General features: G+C 34.5%; 1 protein-coding gene across 3 annotated transcripts; it reads left to right on the top strand.

Moving 5' to 3' along the window:
* The first annotated feature begins 15,064 nt into the window (after positions 1-15,064).
* Positions 15,065-18,039, top strand: LOC107866053 (transcription factor bHLH137-like). 3 transcript variants are annotated; one of them, XM_047407920.1, is made up of 8 exons: positions 15,065-15,670; positions 15,772-15,927; positions 16,198-16,263; positions 16,423-16,491; positions 16,588-16,677; positions 16,803-16,967; positions 17,308-17,440; positions 17,582-18,039. In XM_047407920.1, the coding sequence occupies exons 1-7, from the start codon at positions 15,287-15,289 to the stop codon at positions 17,398-17,400; spliced, it is 1,023 nt and encodes a 340-aa protein (XP_047263876.1). In that variant the 5' UTR covers positions 15,065-15,286; the 3' UTR covers positions 17,401-17,440; positions 17,582-18,039.
* The last annotated feature ends 256 nt before the right edge of the window (positions 18,040-18,295 follow it).

Here is an 18,295-nt window from a genome sequence, read left to right as displayed (position 1 = left end):
AGGAAAATAAAAGTTACCATAATTACTTTTACTTTTTCTTAAAGAAAAATATAAAACTTTTTCATATTTGGCAAGTCTCTTTCTTGGAGGAAAGGTTTTGAAACTTTATAAATAGAAGACTCTTTCTCATATATAACACAATAGAATCCACAATATAGTCATTTAAAGAGTTTGTTTAGGGGGAGATTTTCTCCCAATAGGTTTTTAAGTTTTTTAATATTATTTTTAATTTGTAGGTTGTTTGCCCAAACCATATTAATAGCATGTTTTAGTTTAGTTTTGTATCGTCTGATTTATCATCTCATGATTTGCAAACTAAAAGTTTCTGCATGACGCCCTCTCGATTTTGAACCCAACATTACTTGCTTGAGTCTAATGAATTGTGGCATGAACGATTAGGACATGTCAATTATAAAACTTTGCGAAAACTGATTAACTTAGAAGTTTTGTCAAACTTTGAGTGCAATAAATCAAAATATCAAACTTTTGTGAAATCAAAGTATGCTAAACATCCGTATAAGTTTACTGAAATAAATTTCAATCCTTTATACTTAATCCACACAGACATTTGTGATATGAAGTCAACACTATCTCATGGTGGAAAAATATTTTATAAATTTTATTAACGATTGCATTAGGTAATGTTATGTCTATTTGCTAAATAGTAAAGATGAAGCAATAAATGCGTTTAGGCAATATAAAACAGAAGTTAAAAATCTGTTAGAGAAAAAGATCAAAATAATAAGAAGTGATAGGAGTGGAGAATATGAATCTCCATTTGTGAAAATATGTGTAGAGAATGGAATTGTCCATCAAACTACTGTCTCGTATTCACCTCAATTTAATGAGATTGTGGAAAGAAGGGATTGAACCTTAAAGGAAATGATGAATGTCTTACTTATAAGTTCAGGTTTACCCCAAAACTTGTGAGGTAAAACTATCCTTCCAGCTAACCGAATACTCAATAGAGTGCCCCATAGTAAGACACTATCAATTCCATATGAACAATAGAAAGTAAGGAAACCCAACTTGAAATATTTCAAAGTGTGTGGGTGTCTCGCGAAAGTCCAAGTTGCTATGCCTAAAAAGATGATACGGGTACAATTATGATCGGGGTTCAATGCGTCAAGACTCGAGCTGAGGGGCTGCCTGATACGGGTACGACAACGAGGATGCACATATGTGAGAATGCATTGGATCCATCCGATAAAGCATCCAAGTGAAGTGTGGGGAAGACCTTGGATCACACCAAAATCGACCCTAAACTTGCACTCCAATGGCGCCCTTGGTCACATTTTATTAAAGGGACCTTTTGGTCATTTTACCTATTATTTGTAATACACTATAAATAGAATGATGTAGGGTTTTAGTCATTAGTTTTTGTTGAATATTAAAGTTGCAACACTTGAAACTCTCTCTCTTATGAGAAAGGCTCCCATGACCGAAACTTGTAACTAGAATTTTCAACATTGAGTGTGGATTCACTCGGGTTGGATTCAAGCTTGTAAACGTTGGATACTTGGGAGATCGAGGTAACTCTTGTACCAACGTAAGAGATAGGTTTTTGTTGTGTGTAGTGTTAAGGGTCCAAGAGTAGAATATGCTCTTGGGTTCTTAAGATTATACCAACCATTGGTCTATCTATCTATTCCTTTTCTTTTAGTATAATCTTGTGGTGTTTCCTCTTGTTTAGTGCAAGCCGTTTGTTGTTGTTATTGTTCTTATCGTATTGTTGTCTAGTTTCTTGTTTTCATCACGTTTTGGTGTCTGTTTTGGTGTCAAAAATACCCTTGTATTCTTGTATTCTTGTTGTTGTAGTGAATCCGGAGTGGTCTCCAAAAGGTCCTCAGATCCTTAAGATTTGTGGACTGTTTTGGAGTGTATTTCGTGCCTTCCGTGGCTTGTCCTGTATCATTTGGTATCAAAGCATGGCTTGATCTTGTTCCTACAAATCAAATCTTGGGCTAGCTCACTTGAAAAATAAAATAAAAAAATTGAAATCTGAAAATTCCAGAAAAAATAACAATCTGTCAATTTTGTGTTCTTGGCCAAAAATTGTGTTCTTGTTGTGTCTTGGTCGAGATTTTTACTTGTCTTGAGTGCTTCTAGTGTTAGTTTTGTTCTCCACTAACACTTTGAGTCTAAATCTAAGTTTGAGCTTGTATTTGTTGAAGTTGTAGTCGTGAACTTGGACTTGGCCAATTTATTGTTGAACATTGTTACGGTGGACTGTTTTCGCCTTGTGGCCTTCATCTTGTTGTTGTTATAAGCTTGGACATGTGATATTGTTGTTCATTGGTGGCCTAATAACCATTTTATTGAAGTTTTAGTTTTCTTGGCCAAGTGTTGAAGATATTGTATTGTACAAATTGGAAGTTGGCAGTATGAAATTTTTTGTGTTCCTGGAGATTATTGTTGGTTGTTCTTGGTGATTGTTAATTTTGTTCTTGAAGTTCTTCACAACCTTCATAGCTTGTTAAAATAAAGTGAACCTTAGATCTACAAAGGTGAAGGGAAAAAGGTGAAGCTTTGTTAGTCTTGAAAGACTTACCATCACTCATCAACTAGTCAATCACATCTCAACCACTTTCCAACAACTTTCCATGATTCAAGGACCCATGTTTTAAGGAGAAGTACAAGTAAAGTCAAAGTCTTGAAAATGGAAAAAGACTCCAAGACTCATTTTTTTCCTCCTAAAACAAAATTCCACCAAGCCAAATTAAATTTTTGACCAAGACATGAACATTTGAGAATAACAAGTCGTTAGAAAGACCGCAACCAATACGTGGCTAACAATTCGTTAGAAAGACCGCAACCAATACGTGGCTGCCACGTCAAGTTACTGTTCACGCATCAAATTTTGGCTCAAATTTCAGATTTTGTAGTTTCCATTTGTTGTTTCTTAGTTTTAATTTTGTTGGTTCCAATACTAATTGGAAAACTAGTACTCATGTACTAGATTGTTAGTTAGTCTTTGTGTTCATTCATTCGTGTTAAACGTTTGTTGTGTGCTTTTCTCTTTTGTTAATTCATTGTATCTTGTTGGTTCAAGTCTGCAAACAAATTTGCTTTGAGTCAACTCAAACGAAAATCCATTTCGGACAAGAGTAGACTCGACCCTCAATCACTCATGAAGTACAAGCTGACTTTCAACACTTATGAAACCAAGTGTGAGGTAAAATCGAGAGTGAGAGTGTGATGAGGCATTTTGAACTAACAAGTTTGTTTGGTTGTTTATTGTTTTCCTTTGATTTAGGTACCATGGCTGCCACTAATCTTGATGCCACATTTGATCACATCAATGATGATATTGAAGAAATGAAATGGCACGTGGAAAGGCTACGCCAATTATTACCTAAACTTATCCCACAAAATCCAACTTCTCTTGTCCAAACACCTTATTCCGAAAGCTTCCCGAATGAAGAGGTGGGCTACCCCAACCCACACCAAGGTAAAGAGGAGATTGAAACATCTTTGGTACTTGATAGTGAACTTATAGAGAGCGAAGCACTTGCTCGTTCCAAATCTGTCTGTGAGATAGAACATGCTCTCTTTAGGTTTAATGTTTGTTTGAAGATTATATAAACACTCCTAATAAACCTAGTGGTGAAAATTATGGTATAACTTGCCTTGAAGGTTATAGCCGATATGCTAACCCACTATGGTGTGACAACATTCCTCCTAAAGATAAAAATCTTTTCTTGGAAGATGAGAGTACTCTTATGGGCAAGAAATGTGTAGTCTCGGAAATGAGTACTCTTGGTGTGCATGATGATCAATTTACTTTTAAATGTAGTTCACTACTTGAGCATGTGAATAGTATGCTTAAAAATTCTCTAGTGATGATCTCTATAGACTTGATCTTAATAATGCACATGACTCTAAAACATCTTGTGTGGTAAAAACATTGCAATTAGTTTTGTTCATAGAGACCATGTGTATGAAAATGTTTTTGTGTGTGAGTGTAGGAGTGACATTCTAGGGGAAGGAAGTGCTAGCCTCGGCTTAGGCCCTTGGCTAATTTTTCTATTTGATCCCGGCACCCTCTTGGAATGTGGAAATCTCTACACTCCCCACTTAATGCTTGGTCAAGACGACAAGCAATGTTTGGTTATGGGTGCTAATGAAGTAAGACAAAGTTATTCCTTATCTCTTTTTGTGGATGATGACCACTTCCTTTGTGTCTTTTGTACTAAGGTTTTTATGTTCAACACAAAGGACCCATGGATATACTCCAAGTTTGTACCCCCTTCCCCAGCATGGAATATGATGTGTGTATTTTGCTAACCCTAACCCCTCAGATCTTGAGGATGTGTGCTTGTTGTCTTCTCTTGATTTTGCGAGGTACAGATTTGAGGTCGAATTTTTTTCAAGAAGGGGAGGATGATACGGGTACGACCAAGAGGATGTACGTATGTGAGAATGCATTGGACCCATCCAATAAAGCATCCAAGTAAAGTGTGGATAAGATATAGGTTTTTGTTGTGTGTAGTGTTAAGAGTCCAAGAGTGGAATAGGCTCTTGGGTTCTTAAGATTATACCAACCATTGGTCTATCTATCTATCCCTTTTCTTTTCTTAGAATCTTGTAGTGTTTCCTCTTGTTTAGTGCAAGCCGTTTGTTGTTGTCATTGTTCTTATCATATTGTTGTCTATCTTCTTATGTTCATCTCGTTTTGGTGGCTGTTTTGGTGTCAAAAACACCTTTGTATTCTTGTATTCTTGTTGTTGTAGTGAATCCGAGAGTGGTCTCCAAAAGGTCCTCATATCCTTAAGATTTGTGGACTGTTTTGGAGTGTGTTTCGTGCCTTCCGTGGCTTGTCTGGTATCACTGCCCATCTACGGAACAAGCTTTGAAGTGTAGAGAACAAGTCCCACAAGCTCCAAAACTGTTCACTGTTCATCCGCGTTCATTGTTCATCCGCCCTTTGCAAGGATTTTTTTTTTGTCATTTGTAATAAGTTAACCTAGGTATAAATAGAACCTCATTAGGTCATTTTTGGGGGATTTTGGAGAATATATTTTGTAGCCTCTTTGAGAGTCTTTAGCAAGGTGGAATCCTTGGACAAGGTGGAATACTTGTGTTGATCATTTACTTAGAAATGGAGATTTTTTGAGAATTCCGGTTCCCTTGAGGTCACGTAAGAGATAGGTTTAGGTTGTCTGTGATATTAAAGGTCTAAAAGTGGAATAAGCTTTTGAGTTGTTAATATTATATCATGCCTTTGTCTATCTATCTATCTTTACTTTCTTGTAATCGTTTGTCTATATCTAGTGTAATCCGTTTGTGTTCTCGTCTTGTAACCGTGTGTTGTTGTTATTCAATCTTTTTCATCAAGTGTTGTTTCTGTTTTAGTGTGTTTTACTCTTGATATCACTTCCTTTCTTGTTCTTCTTGCGAATCCAAGAGAGGTCATCAAAAGGGTCCATCGCTCTTGAACTAGTGGACTGGTTTTGGTGTTTGTGTTGTTGTGTTCTTGGGGATTTTGGTATCATTTGGTATCAAAGAAAGGCTGGTTGTGTTCCTAAACTACCAATCTTGGGTTCTCTTGGATGAAAATTCAAAAAAAAAAAAGCTGAAAACTGAAAAAAATTTCCAGAAAAGTGCAAATCTGTCCATTTTGTGTTCTTGGCTGAAAAATGTGTTGTTGTTATCTTGGCCAAGATTTGTTTTTTGTGTGTCTAGAATTTGTAGTCTTTTTTTTGTTTAGAGTGTTTCTAGTGTTGGTTTCTTTTTCATCAACACGAAAAAGTGTCCAAATCTAAGATTGAACTTGAACTTGTTGAAGTTGTTGATGTGAACAAGGTGTGGCCGAGTTAGATGTTGTTGTTACCTAAACCTTGGCCGATTTGATGGTCTTGTTGTAGTGGAGTTGGAAACTGAAATTGTTATTGTTCTTGGAGTTGTTGTTGTGTTCTTAAGGTTCTTCATCTTGTTAATCCTTAAAGTGCAAACTAGATCTAAAAAGGTGAAAGACAAGCTTGTAGTAGTTGTTAGTGAAAGACTTGTCCCTATCACTTCAAAGACTTTTCATCTACTTTTTCTTGATTTAAGGACCTTTTTTCAAGGAGAAAGTTCAAAGAAGTCAAGTTTTGCTTTTGAAATTTGAACAAAAAGGCTCCAAGACCACTTTTCCCACCATTAACCAAATCCACCAATTCAAAATTGTATATTGATCAAGACTTGAAATTGGGAAATAAAATTTTGCTAAAACTCGAGGCCAATAGTGGACTGCCACATCACTAAAGTACTGTTCACACAATATTTTTGAGTTCAAATTTTAGATTTCTTAGTTTCATTTTATTGTTTGCTAGTTTCGTTTGTTTGCTCGACACTAATTGACAACCTAGCAATACCCTACTAGCTTGTAAGTTAGTTTTATGTACGTTCTTCGTGTTAACATTATTTGTCGTGTGCTTTTCTTGTTTTTGAATTGTAGTATCTTTTTTGGTTCAAGTTCGTACATTACTTATTTGAGTCGTTTCAAATAAGAATCTACTCCGACCTCGAGCCACAATTAGGACCAAGTAACCTCATTGGAGTATAAGCGAGTTATCAACACTTGTAAGGCCAATAGAGTGAAAAATCCAAAGTGTGAAAGTGAGGGATTGTAGACTATTTTGAGACGCATTGTGGACTGTTTTATGACGAATTGTGGACTGATTTTTGCTAATCTTTAATGTGTTTGTTGTTTTCGTGTTTTTTCCTTACTAGATCTTGATGGGTACAATGGCGAATGAAGCTGAAATGCCTAGTTAGGTTAAATCCATCCTGGCAAGGCTTGATGCCATAGATAGGCAAATAATGTACAGAATGGAAGGAAGATTAGAAGGGACGGAAGGCTCTTTGTGCAAGAAGTAGGATAGCTTGATGGAGCATCCAAGCCTTCCTAATCAAATTCCCGTGAGTGGCCATGATCCACATGAGCTACAAGGTAATCAAACTAACTTTTGCACTCTAGTGAATGAGGATAATAGCCAACTAAGTGTGAATGGTAGTTTGTCTTTAAGTGAGCCGAATGTGCCTTCATTTTGTGATGATAATGAACAACTTGAAATTGTGGATACATTAGTTGATTCACCTAATATTAAAGCCATTGTGGAAAGTTATAGTACATTGTCTTATGGAAGTCATGAAGACCAACTTGTGTGTGAAAATGATGATGTTGAACATGTTAGCCGAATGACTAAGGATGACCATCTAGTTGTTTTTGTTATTGACCATGATAGTATAGAGGGGACATTTGATCATTATTGTAGTAGTATTGGGGTAATAAAGTGTATTCCCAACCCGTGCCCGTGGACACTCTGCCCATTTGATTTCGGTGATCATTTGAAGTGTGGTGATGAGGATGTCTTTTGAAATGGCTTTAATGTGCATGGAATGTATGGCTTTCCTCTCTCGACTTTCAAGTCTAATTGTTGTTCCAAGAAGAGTCTATGTTTTCCACTTGGTAAGCGACGCTTGTTCCTTGTTTCTTTTCACACTTATGTGGATAAACTATTTGATTCTCCCGTGGTAGGGTATTCGGGTAAGAGGAATGTTTGGGTATATGTGAAGTTTGAGCCACCTTGGCAAGATGCTATGATTGATTACACTAATCCTAAACCTCATAACTTGAGGAACTTTTGTTTGCTTGTCCTTCTTATTGCTTTGCAAGGTTCGGATTTGAGGACAAATCCTTTCTAAGGAGGGGAGGATAATACGGGTACGATCATAATCGGGTCCAATGCGTCAAGACTCAAGCTCGGGGGTCCCACAAGCTCCAAAACTGTTCACTATTCATCTGCGTTCACTGTTCATCCGCCCTTTGCAAGGTTTTTTTTTTGTCATTTGTAATAAGTTAACCTAGGTATAAATAGAATCTAGGTATAAATAGAATCTCATTTGGTCATTTTTGGGGGATTTTGGAGAATATATTTTGTAGCCTCTTTGAGAGTCTTTAGTAAGGTGAAATCCTTGTGTTGATCATTTGCTTAGAAACGGAGATTGCTTGAGAATTTCGGTTCCCTTGAGGTCACGTAAGAGATAGGTTTAGGTTGTGTGTGATATTAAAGGTCCAAAAGTGGAATAAGCTTTTGGGTTGTTAATATTATACCATGCCTTTGTCTATCTCTCTATCTTTACTTTCTTGTAATCGTTTGTCTATATCTAGTGTAATCCGTTTGTGTTCTCGTCTTGTAACCATGTGTTGTTGTTATTGCATCTTGTTCATCAAGTGTTGTTGCTGTTTTAGTGTGTTTTACTCTTTATATCACTTCCCTTCTTATTCTTCTTGCGAATCCGAGAGAGGTCATCAAAAGGGTTCATAGTTCTTGAACTAGTGGACTGATTTTGGTGTTTATGTTGTTGTGTTCTTGGGGAGTTTGGTCAAAAGGTGAAGATAGGACCTAAGACTATGGACTGCGTGTTTATAGGGTATGTTAAAAGTAGTAAAGTATGTCGATTTTTTATTCATAAATCTGAACATTCGGATATCAATGAAAATACGGTAATTGAACCAGATAATGCTAAGCTCTTTGAACACATTTATCCGTATAGAATAGACATGAACAATCTAATGGAGGGTTTAAACGACCTCGAGATGAACCAAGCGAGAATGTACATAATGCTGAGAATCCAAGACGTAGTACACGCCAAAGAACGTCAACTTCATATGAATCGAATTTTGTAACATTTCTCCTAGAAAATGAGCCTTAAACATATAAAGAAACGATGTCGTCTTCAGACCCATTCTTTTAGAAAGAGGCAGTTAATAGTGAGATTGATTTTATCATGAGCAACCATACTTGGAAGTTGGTTGATCTTCCTCCAGGAAATAAACCTTTAGGTTTTAAATGGATCTTTAAAAGAAAAATGAAAGCGGATGGTACTATTGACAAATACAAGGCAAGACTTATATTAAAAGGCTTCAAACATAAGGAAGACCTTGAATATTTTGATACATACTCGCCTGTAACAAGGATAACGTCAATTCGGATGTTAGTTGCTTTGGCGGCAGTATATGATCTTAAAATTCATCAAATGAATGTGAAAACAACATTTCTAAATAGAGAACTGGAGGAAAAATTTACATGAAACAACCGGAGGATTTTGTGGTTTCTAGTAAATAAAAGAAGGTGTGCAAACTTGTTAAGTCACTTTATGGACTAAAACAAGCACCCAAACAATGGCATGCAAAGTCTGACCAAACCATATTGGCAAATGGGTTTAAAATAAATGAATGTGATAAATTTGTTTACATTAAAGATACTCCAAATCACAAGATCATTGTTTATCTGTATGTGGATGATATGTTAATCATCAGTAGAGACATTTTTGTCATAAATGCTACAAAACAAATGCTTGAGAGCAAGTTTGACATAAAGACCTTGGAGTTATGGATGTGATTTTAGGAATAAGAAGCGTTGTCAGAGTCTCATTACATTGAAAAGGTACTTGACAAATTCAAGTATTTGAATTTCGCTATTGCCAAGACTCCATTAGACGTGAGCTTTGCACTTCAAAAGAATGAAGATGAAAATAACTCATAGTTGGACTACGCAAGAGTGTTGGGATATTTAATATATATCATGAACTGTACACGGACAGACATAGCACGTGCTATTAGTAAATTGAGTCGGTACATGAGTAATTCTAATAAAACTCATTAGATGACAATGAAAGAGTTTTGAAATATTTTAAATACACTCAAGACTATAGTTTGCATTATAATAAATATCCAACGGTAATTAAAGAATATTGTGATGCAAATTAGATCACCGAATCGAATGAAGTAAAATTCACGAGTGGATATGCATTTAATTTAAGCGGATGAGCAGTCTCTTGGAAATCGTCCAAATAGACATGTATTGTCAGTTTTATAATGGAATCTGAATTTATCGTATTAGATAAAGCTAAGCCGGTGAAGAAGCTGAATGACTCCCAAATTTTTTGGAAGATATTCCTTATTGACCCAAACTATTGGCACCAGTATGTATACACTGTCATAGCCAAGAGGCGATGGGTAGGGCAGGGAGCATGATGTATAACAGTAAATTTCATCATATAAGACGGAGATATAATACTGTTAGAGAATTACTCTCTAGTTAAATTATCAGTGTTGACTATGTGAAGTCAAAGGATGATGTGTTGGATCTACTTACAAAAGACCTATCTAGAGAGGGACTTGAGAGAACATCAAAGGAATGGGTTTACGGCCTAGGACAAGTCAGCATGACGGTAACTCTACCTAACTGACAGTTCAACATTGTCAATATACTCAACCCATTCTCATGATGTAGACTATTTTTAAGAAACAAGGATAAGGCTTATGGTGTGAAGCTTTTTAATGGTTATCTAAATTTGCAGATTTAACCAAATAATTTAATCTATAAGACTGAACGTTTATAAATCATCTATGTAAGGGTGAAGTGGAAGCCGCTTCAACGAGAATGTTGGTAAAGGCCTATTCTCTAGGCTCTCATGAAATCAGGACGTGTTCATGGCTGAAACAAATAAAATCGTGAGAACAATAAATGGTAAAAGGTTGGTCGTGTGACATGTGTTGTCTAGGTATACATTAAAGTTCGAAGGTTCAAGGATATCAAATCTATCGATTGACTGAGTGCATCCGATGCATGTTCACTACGAAAAGTTTAAAGGGAAACTCACTTATCCAGATGCAAACAATCTTTCCTTGTTGATCACATACTTTTCCGTAAATTTTGATAAGATATTCATTCCCAATTCATGTGAGGGATTGTTGGGTTATTAAGAGGTGTGAATGAAAAATGAAAAGGTGGTATTTTTTTCGGAAAGACACTAAGAGAAAGATTGCAATTTGAATAGGCACCTTTTCGAATTGAACGGTTATTATGACCTTTCCAATGGGTTGTGACATTCCAAAGAGTTACATCTTTACGAAGGGGTACGCTTTTCTGAACCATTGTTTCTCTTCATGAAGCAACACCTTGATAACTAGAAATACCTGAATTTTCCTCAGGTAAAGACAATTTTTTAGAGTTGAAAACATTCTTTTTCTTCTTAAAAATTCTCTTATGATCATCAAACTGTTGAGTGTGTTCAAAGTTTCTGAAAGTTTGAGGTACTGCTTTTAGAAAGTGAATCATTTTATCCTGGGAGGAAAGGTTCCATAACCTCGGGTACTTGAGGGGAATAAATATCTTAAGGACACACCATGAAGTCGGTGGACTTAATTCTTAAATTTCTGCTTCATCTTCATTTCTTAATAGTTGATAAACACTTTATTTGATCGTTCATTTGATTATTCATTTGACCTTGTGTTTGAAGATGTTGAACTTCATTGTAGTTTTTGAAAACTTATTCTTGAACTTAATTTGAAGTTAGCATAGAAAACATACAGATATTGTACCCGCCGGAACAACATAAACATGATCTGAAATTAATCAACCAACACAAATGAGAAATTTAGAATCCAGAGGATTTATATTGATTAGGGAAATCCTTAGCTGCTAACAACATGATGTGCTGGCTCCCTCTATATACAAAATATCAACACACACATTATAATTATGTTATGTGTGCAAAATTGCAAATGCATGAATTAAGTTATAAAGGTAAATTTCTATTTTAACTTGTACCTTTCCAATAAATGAGTCCTTTGAGGTAATTTTCAAACGTTAGTTGTTAAGTTTATCCCAGTAAGGAGTAGGATTTTTCCTTTTCGGTAGGGGCTGGATCAAATATTTATTTCACGTTTTTAGACTGATGAATATTGAGCAACAAGAACAGGCTGGACTGAGACAACAGTTAGCCCAACTATATGTTCAATTGGGATCTGTGGTACTATCTGTTCTATTTACAATTTGGGTGAAGAATGAGGATAGAACATCTTTAAAATTCTTATAAGGACATTAATTGTAATGAATGGACCAGAGGAGTTGTTCAGATGATAAACACGCCCTTAAACTCCTATATTAAGGTCACCAAGGACAAAAAACATTCAACATATATAGATTCATTGACGGAATGAATTGTGCTTTCTTTATATGATTTTGGACGTTCATTTTCTTATATTACCTTATAAGGGTGATCAAGACACTAGTTAATGCGAATATCTCAAATTTGAATATTAAATTTGTTTTAATTGCGAAAAAAGAGAGCTCTGTGAACTATTTTCTCTCATTATTATTTTCTTCTCTTTACCCTCTTATTATTATGTCTGGCTTAGATTCAATCCCATGGCTTCTCTTAAAAAATGTGTAAATGTTTACTCACATCCGATATATACATGTTATTTCAACAACAAAGAACGAAAAATACCTCTGAACTATTTTGGATTTGTCCGAAAATGTTCCAAACTATTAGAAATAGGACAGACCTACCCACATTGTTGGCAAATAGACCCAATAATGCCCCTATCGTAGTAACAGATCTCAAATATACCCTTTTAAGAGTTATTTCTCTACTGATGAGACGGACACCATCTTGGAAAAAAAAACCTCACCAACTAATGTATCTGTTTTGTTCTTGACTTTCTTATTAATCCAAAGTTAGACCATATATGTATAATGTATGACTTGACTGTACGTTACTCCTAATAGAGGGATACAAATTCATTAAAAAAAAACGATTTTAAGTCTCAATAGAGACCAAAAAGAAAAAGAAAAAGAAAAAGAAAGGTGGTTCTTTTTTATCGTTCTTTTTTATCTTTCTTTCCAGTATTTTTTAGTATAGAGTTATTTGGTACCTCTATATACTGGTAAAAGAAAGTGAATGAGCTAAGTTGCCAATGTAGTAATTATGGGACAATAATGCAGTTTTAATTTAGACACAGATGTAGGTCAGTAGGTAAGTTATTTTTCGAACTAATGCTAGGATTAATATTAGTAGATTAAGTATAGGGATTTATGATTAGTACAATAATTTAAGAAGAGAAATACAAGTTCAACGAATATTATTAAGAGCAATAAATGGATGTTTTTATTACGTTCCAACTCTTGTGACTTGTCATTTATATAACTGGCTTGAATAATCATATCCCCAGTGTTTGCATTTCTGATTCACTGAGAAAAAGAGCCATTCAATCGAAGACCCCCCAAAAAGCAACTGACATTTTCATTATAATTTATCGTTGCCCTGCATGTTTGAGGAAAATTTAACACCAACAGGTAACAACAACAATTTAGCCAAGATAATTCTGATAACCATGAAAAAAAAATATATCCATGATAATCTGACGAGTAGGATTTAGGGAGCATAGGATTACGCAAATTTCACTTCTATTTTTGTGGGGTAAAAAGATTATTTTCGATAGACATTCGGCTTAAATAAAACATTTTCGAAGTAGAATTGCAAGAAAAATATGACAGCAAACAAACAAGATACAAAACAAATAAAGCAATAAATAGTATCCTCCTAATGTACATTGAAAAATACTACTAATACTTAGAAGAGGGACGACACTAGCCCCCTACCTCTCCAACAAAAAATCGACAACAGTCGGCTACCTAGTATCTTTCTATCATAATCTTCAACCTCTATGCCTTTCTATGTTCTATCTAGTGTCATCTCTTCACCAAACTGAAGTTTGTCATACCTCGTCTAATCACCTTCCTCAATTATTTTTCAGTGTGCCTCTACCTTCTATAATTCTTGGAGCGCCAAACAAGTACACATTGTTTTAATGATACTCCACTACTGTTGTTCTGACATCATTATCATTTTTCGATTCGCTGCCTGTCTTCGATACTTATATTAGGATCAGAGACGAATCCAGGATTTGAAGCTTGTGGATGCACCGGTGTTGTCAAAGGCGCGCATAAGCCTCGAAGCAAGACTCAAAATGTGTTGAGCGTTCGCCACGCTTAATGTGCAGCTTAGGTTCTAATTTCTACTACATACTTTCCCTTGTTAATGAAGCTTTCTAAAGAGACGGACTATTTCACTTTATCAAAAGAAAAAAAAATTGTTCATATATTTGTCATTTATGCTTATATTATTAGTGTTGGACTAGACATATATTTATATTTTTTCTCTCTTTATGCCTTTTTTCATTAAATCTCACACTTTATTTGTCCTTTGTACTTAAACACAATAGATCGTGAAGTTTTTTTACGCTTATTACTTTTGACAATATTGTGGTGCACAATATTATCTTAAGACGTTAGAAAAACTTTCAGTGTCAATTAAGGGATATTATCATATTCAATTGGTCGCCAAAGACATGAAAGTACTAAAAAGATAAATATATAGAACAAATATGAGTTCTAAGCTAATAACTTTACTTTCTTATAGTAATATGAAGCTTACTTTTAATGTTATTGAATAATTGGTTGTGGTAGATCAATGGTCAGGATGATTCATTTTACGGGATGATCACGGGTTCGAATTCTCAATCCAACAATTTTGATGTTATAAATTTAACAATAAGCCAAGTATTAAAAATAAAAGCAAAAATAAGGATGATTCATTTTACGGAATGGTCGCAGGTTCGAATTCCCAATCCAACAATTTTGATGTTATAAATTTAGCAATAAGCCAAGTATTGAAAATAAAAGCAAAAATATTGTGTGACTCAGGGATCAATCCCTAGTCGTGTGGATGGAAGCAATGACTTCAGCCAGCTCACCCATGTGCACTACCTAAGTGCACTATCATTCATGTTGGGGTGCATTATTAATTATATCCCAATTTCTGAAGGTATATACACATAATTTTTTTCGATGTTAATGGGTGCACGTGCACCCCTACTAACACATGTTGGTCCGCCTCTGATTAGGATCCAACTAAATTTAAATTTACATCAAAAAGTCCCATATTGAGATAAAACACTTCTTAATAGGCGACCACCCAACAACACTCAAACCCAAAATCTTTTGATTAAGAACAAAGAAATACTTACCTCTATCCAATCGACTTCACACTCATTATCTACTTAATTATTTAAGTAATACATTAGACATAAATTTCAATTTAACAAAAAAAAAACAAAAAAAAACAGAGTTTTGTCTATAGACTTAAGCTAGTAGCATATTATTAACTAGGCCCCACCTTCCCTCCAAGCTTGATAAGACCAGTCAAATGCATGTAAATGAGCTTGAAGAAAAATAATTTTAGTAGGAGTAATTTTAAACTAAAAAAAAGTTTATTTCCTATCTCTCTCTTCATCTTTATATAAACCTGACCCTTTGTGACATTCTGAGACCCATTATTATTTTTTCAGTTCCTCTTGACTATTTCCTCTGTTTACAATTTCTCTCTTCCATCACTTTCTTGAAGCCTTCCATTTAGAATTCCAAAGCAAATCATAAACTTGAAAAAGATGTCTACTTTTTCATCATACCAATTACAACAACACAATACCCCTTCTCTTCTTGATTCAGTATTTTTGCCAAGTTCACCTCTAAAAATGTCTGGCTTTTTTGAGGAACCAAACAATTCTTGTGTTGTCCAAAATTGTTTTTCTCAATTTTACCAACCAGAATTCCCTACCAATAATGTTAATGTTAATGAAAATAGCTATTGCCTTGACCAAAACACAAATGTTACTAACAAAAGTAGTAGCAGTATAAGCTTGGATATGGACTCTTCTTCTGTTACTGATAAAATGGAAAGTGGAAATAATAAGCCTAATGTTACTAGTCCTATGGACAAGAAAAGAAAATCCAGAGAAGGGTCTTCTTCTATGACTTCTGCAAATTCTAAGGTAATTGGAATTCTCCATTTATTGTCATCTAAATTTTCATCTTCTTAATCAATTTTTTAGAATTGGGATTAATAATTATTCTTTTTTCTTTTCCCTATTAGAATGTAACACAAGGTGATAATGGGAAAAAGAACAAGAGCAATAGCAAATTAGTAGCCAAAGATGAGAAAAAAGCTAATGAAGAGGCACCAACAGGCTACATTCATGTTAGAGCAAGAAGAGGCCAAGCAACTGACAGCCATAGTCTTGCTGAAAGGGTAACTAATTTTTACCAATGTGCTATGAACATTATTTTTTTTTGGTACTCATAATGATCCAACTAAATTTGAATTTGTTCTAAAATGCTTCTTATCAAAAATTATTTTACAGCAGTGTTCGAACTCGTGACTTATAATTAAGAATAAAAGAATATTTACCGCTCGTCATTACAGTCGGTGTTCTAGGAAAATTATTACTACTGTACTAGTCCTACTACATTATTTATGTGCAACAGTATTCTTACTATTTAACTTGTGATATGATTTCAGGTGAGGAGAGAGAAAATAAGTGAAAGGATGAAAATGCTGCAATCTCTTGTTCCTGGTTGTGACAAGGTGAATAACAAAGTTAATTCAGTAATTTTTCTTGTCTTTTATTTGTCTTTCCATGTACATGAGTAGAGTGACACTTTTTCAAGAAAGTATAGTATTTAAATCTTCTTTTATTTTATAAAAATTCTTCTGACAATTATCATGTGACTTGAATGAAATCAGGTAACTGGGAAGGCCCTTATGTTGGATGAGATAATCAATTATGTCCAATCTTTGCAAAATCAAGTTGAGGTAAAAAGAGGATAATTAATAATATATTCTCTTTATTTAACATTGTATAATTAAAAATATTAGTACTAATTACAATACGTGTTTCCCATGTTTCAGTTTCTGTCAATGAAACTTGCTTCTTTGAATCCAATGTACTATGACTTTGGCATGGACTTAGATGCACTCATGGTCAGGCCTGATGACCAGGTATATATATATATATATACAAAAAAGTTGGTCCAGTTAAGCTATCGTTTAACCGTAGATTTTGAAAAATTATCTTCAAATATTTATTTGGTCATGAAATTTATCGGGCTCTTTTCTTTTTTCAGAATTTGAGTGGCTTGGAGACACAACTACCAAATATTCAGCAAGCTAGCACTACTACATCACAAGCAGCTGAAGTTATTCCTAACACTAATAGTGGCTATCCTTTTTTGGATAATTCAGCATCACTTATGTTTCAACAAGCCCATTTCCCTAATTCCATTCATCAGGTATTGCATATTCATTGAATATAGTCATTATGTATAAGACTATATACATAATCACCAAATAGACAAACACCTAATAAGACACACTAATGATGGAATTGATATCGGACACTTTTATGACACATTATAACGTGTGATACTTGGTTAGTTACTTAGTCATTATCTTATCAGGTTATCAACTAATTCGATATTATAACGAAGATTTCAAAAATATATTTTTATCAACCGTCGGTACATAGAAAAAAACTGTAGAATATGATTGAGAAATAGTAAAAATAGTTACTTAATATACATGATGTGAAATTTTCTAACATGAAAAAGTACATATATTTTTTTTTTTCAGGGAATTGGACAGCTCTTATGGGGTGCAGAAGACCAAAGACAAAAAATAATAAATCAGTCAGGATTCAGCAACAACTTTTGTTCTTTCCATTAATGTAACACCAGGACACTGCCTTGCCCTACACAACAATTTGGTAAGCTATCCATCATTGTTTTTAATTAGGAATAATTCAAGTGAAACAAAAATATCACAGCATTCTAATTTATGTTTAATTCAATCATTAGAGGTTAAATACAATTATTAGAGCTGACAATTATTTTGTTAATTTGTGCAGGGAGATCCATTAAACCTGACTATAGCTAGCCTCTAGTATATAATAACATGTGGATGGAGGACTATAAAGTAAATCACCCTATTATCAAGGCTGGGAGTATTTTTATTTAAATCAGTGGAAGCCAAAAGAGTACTTATTAGTCATCAGAAGGCAAAGGCAGATCTTTTTGGAGATCCTTTTGATTGCTGGCTGTGTCCAATATTTGACTTATAATTCCTGAATTTATTGAAAGCACAAGTTCCTATAGCCATGTGATGATAGTGGTGGACTGGTGGGTGGTTTAAACCCTAGTTTAGCTAGAAATTAAGAGGAAGAATATCATGTAGAGAGAGAAAAAAATGTACTAGTACTTTTTCTCCTTTCCTTTTTTGCATTTTCTTAATTCTTCTTGTATTAGCATGTGTACCTAGTTATGATAATATGATTAATGCTTTAATCAATGTGGTGTTAGTCTTTAATTTCTCTGGTATTACTTTTTTCTTTTTTACCCCTCCCATCTTTTTGCCCCCTCAGTGACTCAAACTCACTGTCTTGAGAATGAAAGTGAAGGGTGCTTAGCACTAGCAATTCCATCTTGTCATTTCTATGGTATTACGATCATTAGCCAAGACAGAATTTTTCACTTATAAGGAGATGTAAACAACAAAGAAAAAAGCATATGAAAAAGTCAAAAAAAAAAGTTTAACGTCTACCATATATTCATAAGAATAATTT

This window comes from Capsicum annuum, chromosome 3 (genome assembly GCF_002878395.1).
Source record: "Capsicum annuum cultivar UCD-10X-F1 chromosome 3, UCD10Xv1.1, whole genome shotgun sequence".
Lineage (NCBI taxonomy): Eukaryota > Viridiplantae > Streptophyta > Magnoliopsida > Solanales > Solanaceae > Capsicum > Capsicum annuum.
The sequence above is the reverse complement of the archived record's forward strand: the minus strand, read 5'-3'. Positions and strand labels throughout refer to the sequence as shown.

Bases quoted from the DNA above. Each gene is read 5' to 3' on its own strand.
- LOC107866053 (XM_047407920.1), top strand. From the start codon at position 15,287: ATGTCTACTTTTTCATCATACCAATTACAACAACACAATACCCCTTCT. The intron at 15,928-16,197 runs GTAACTAATTTT...ATATGATTTCAG, and splicing joins GCCATAGTCTTGCTGAAAGG to GTGAGGAGAGAGAAAATAAG. The intron at 16,968-17,307 runs GTATTGCATATT...TTTTTTTTTCAG, and splicing joins TCCCTAATTCCATTCATCAG to GGAATTGGACAGCTCTTATG.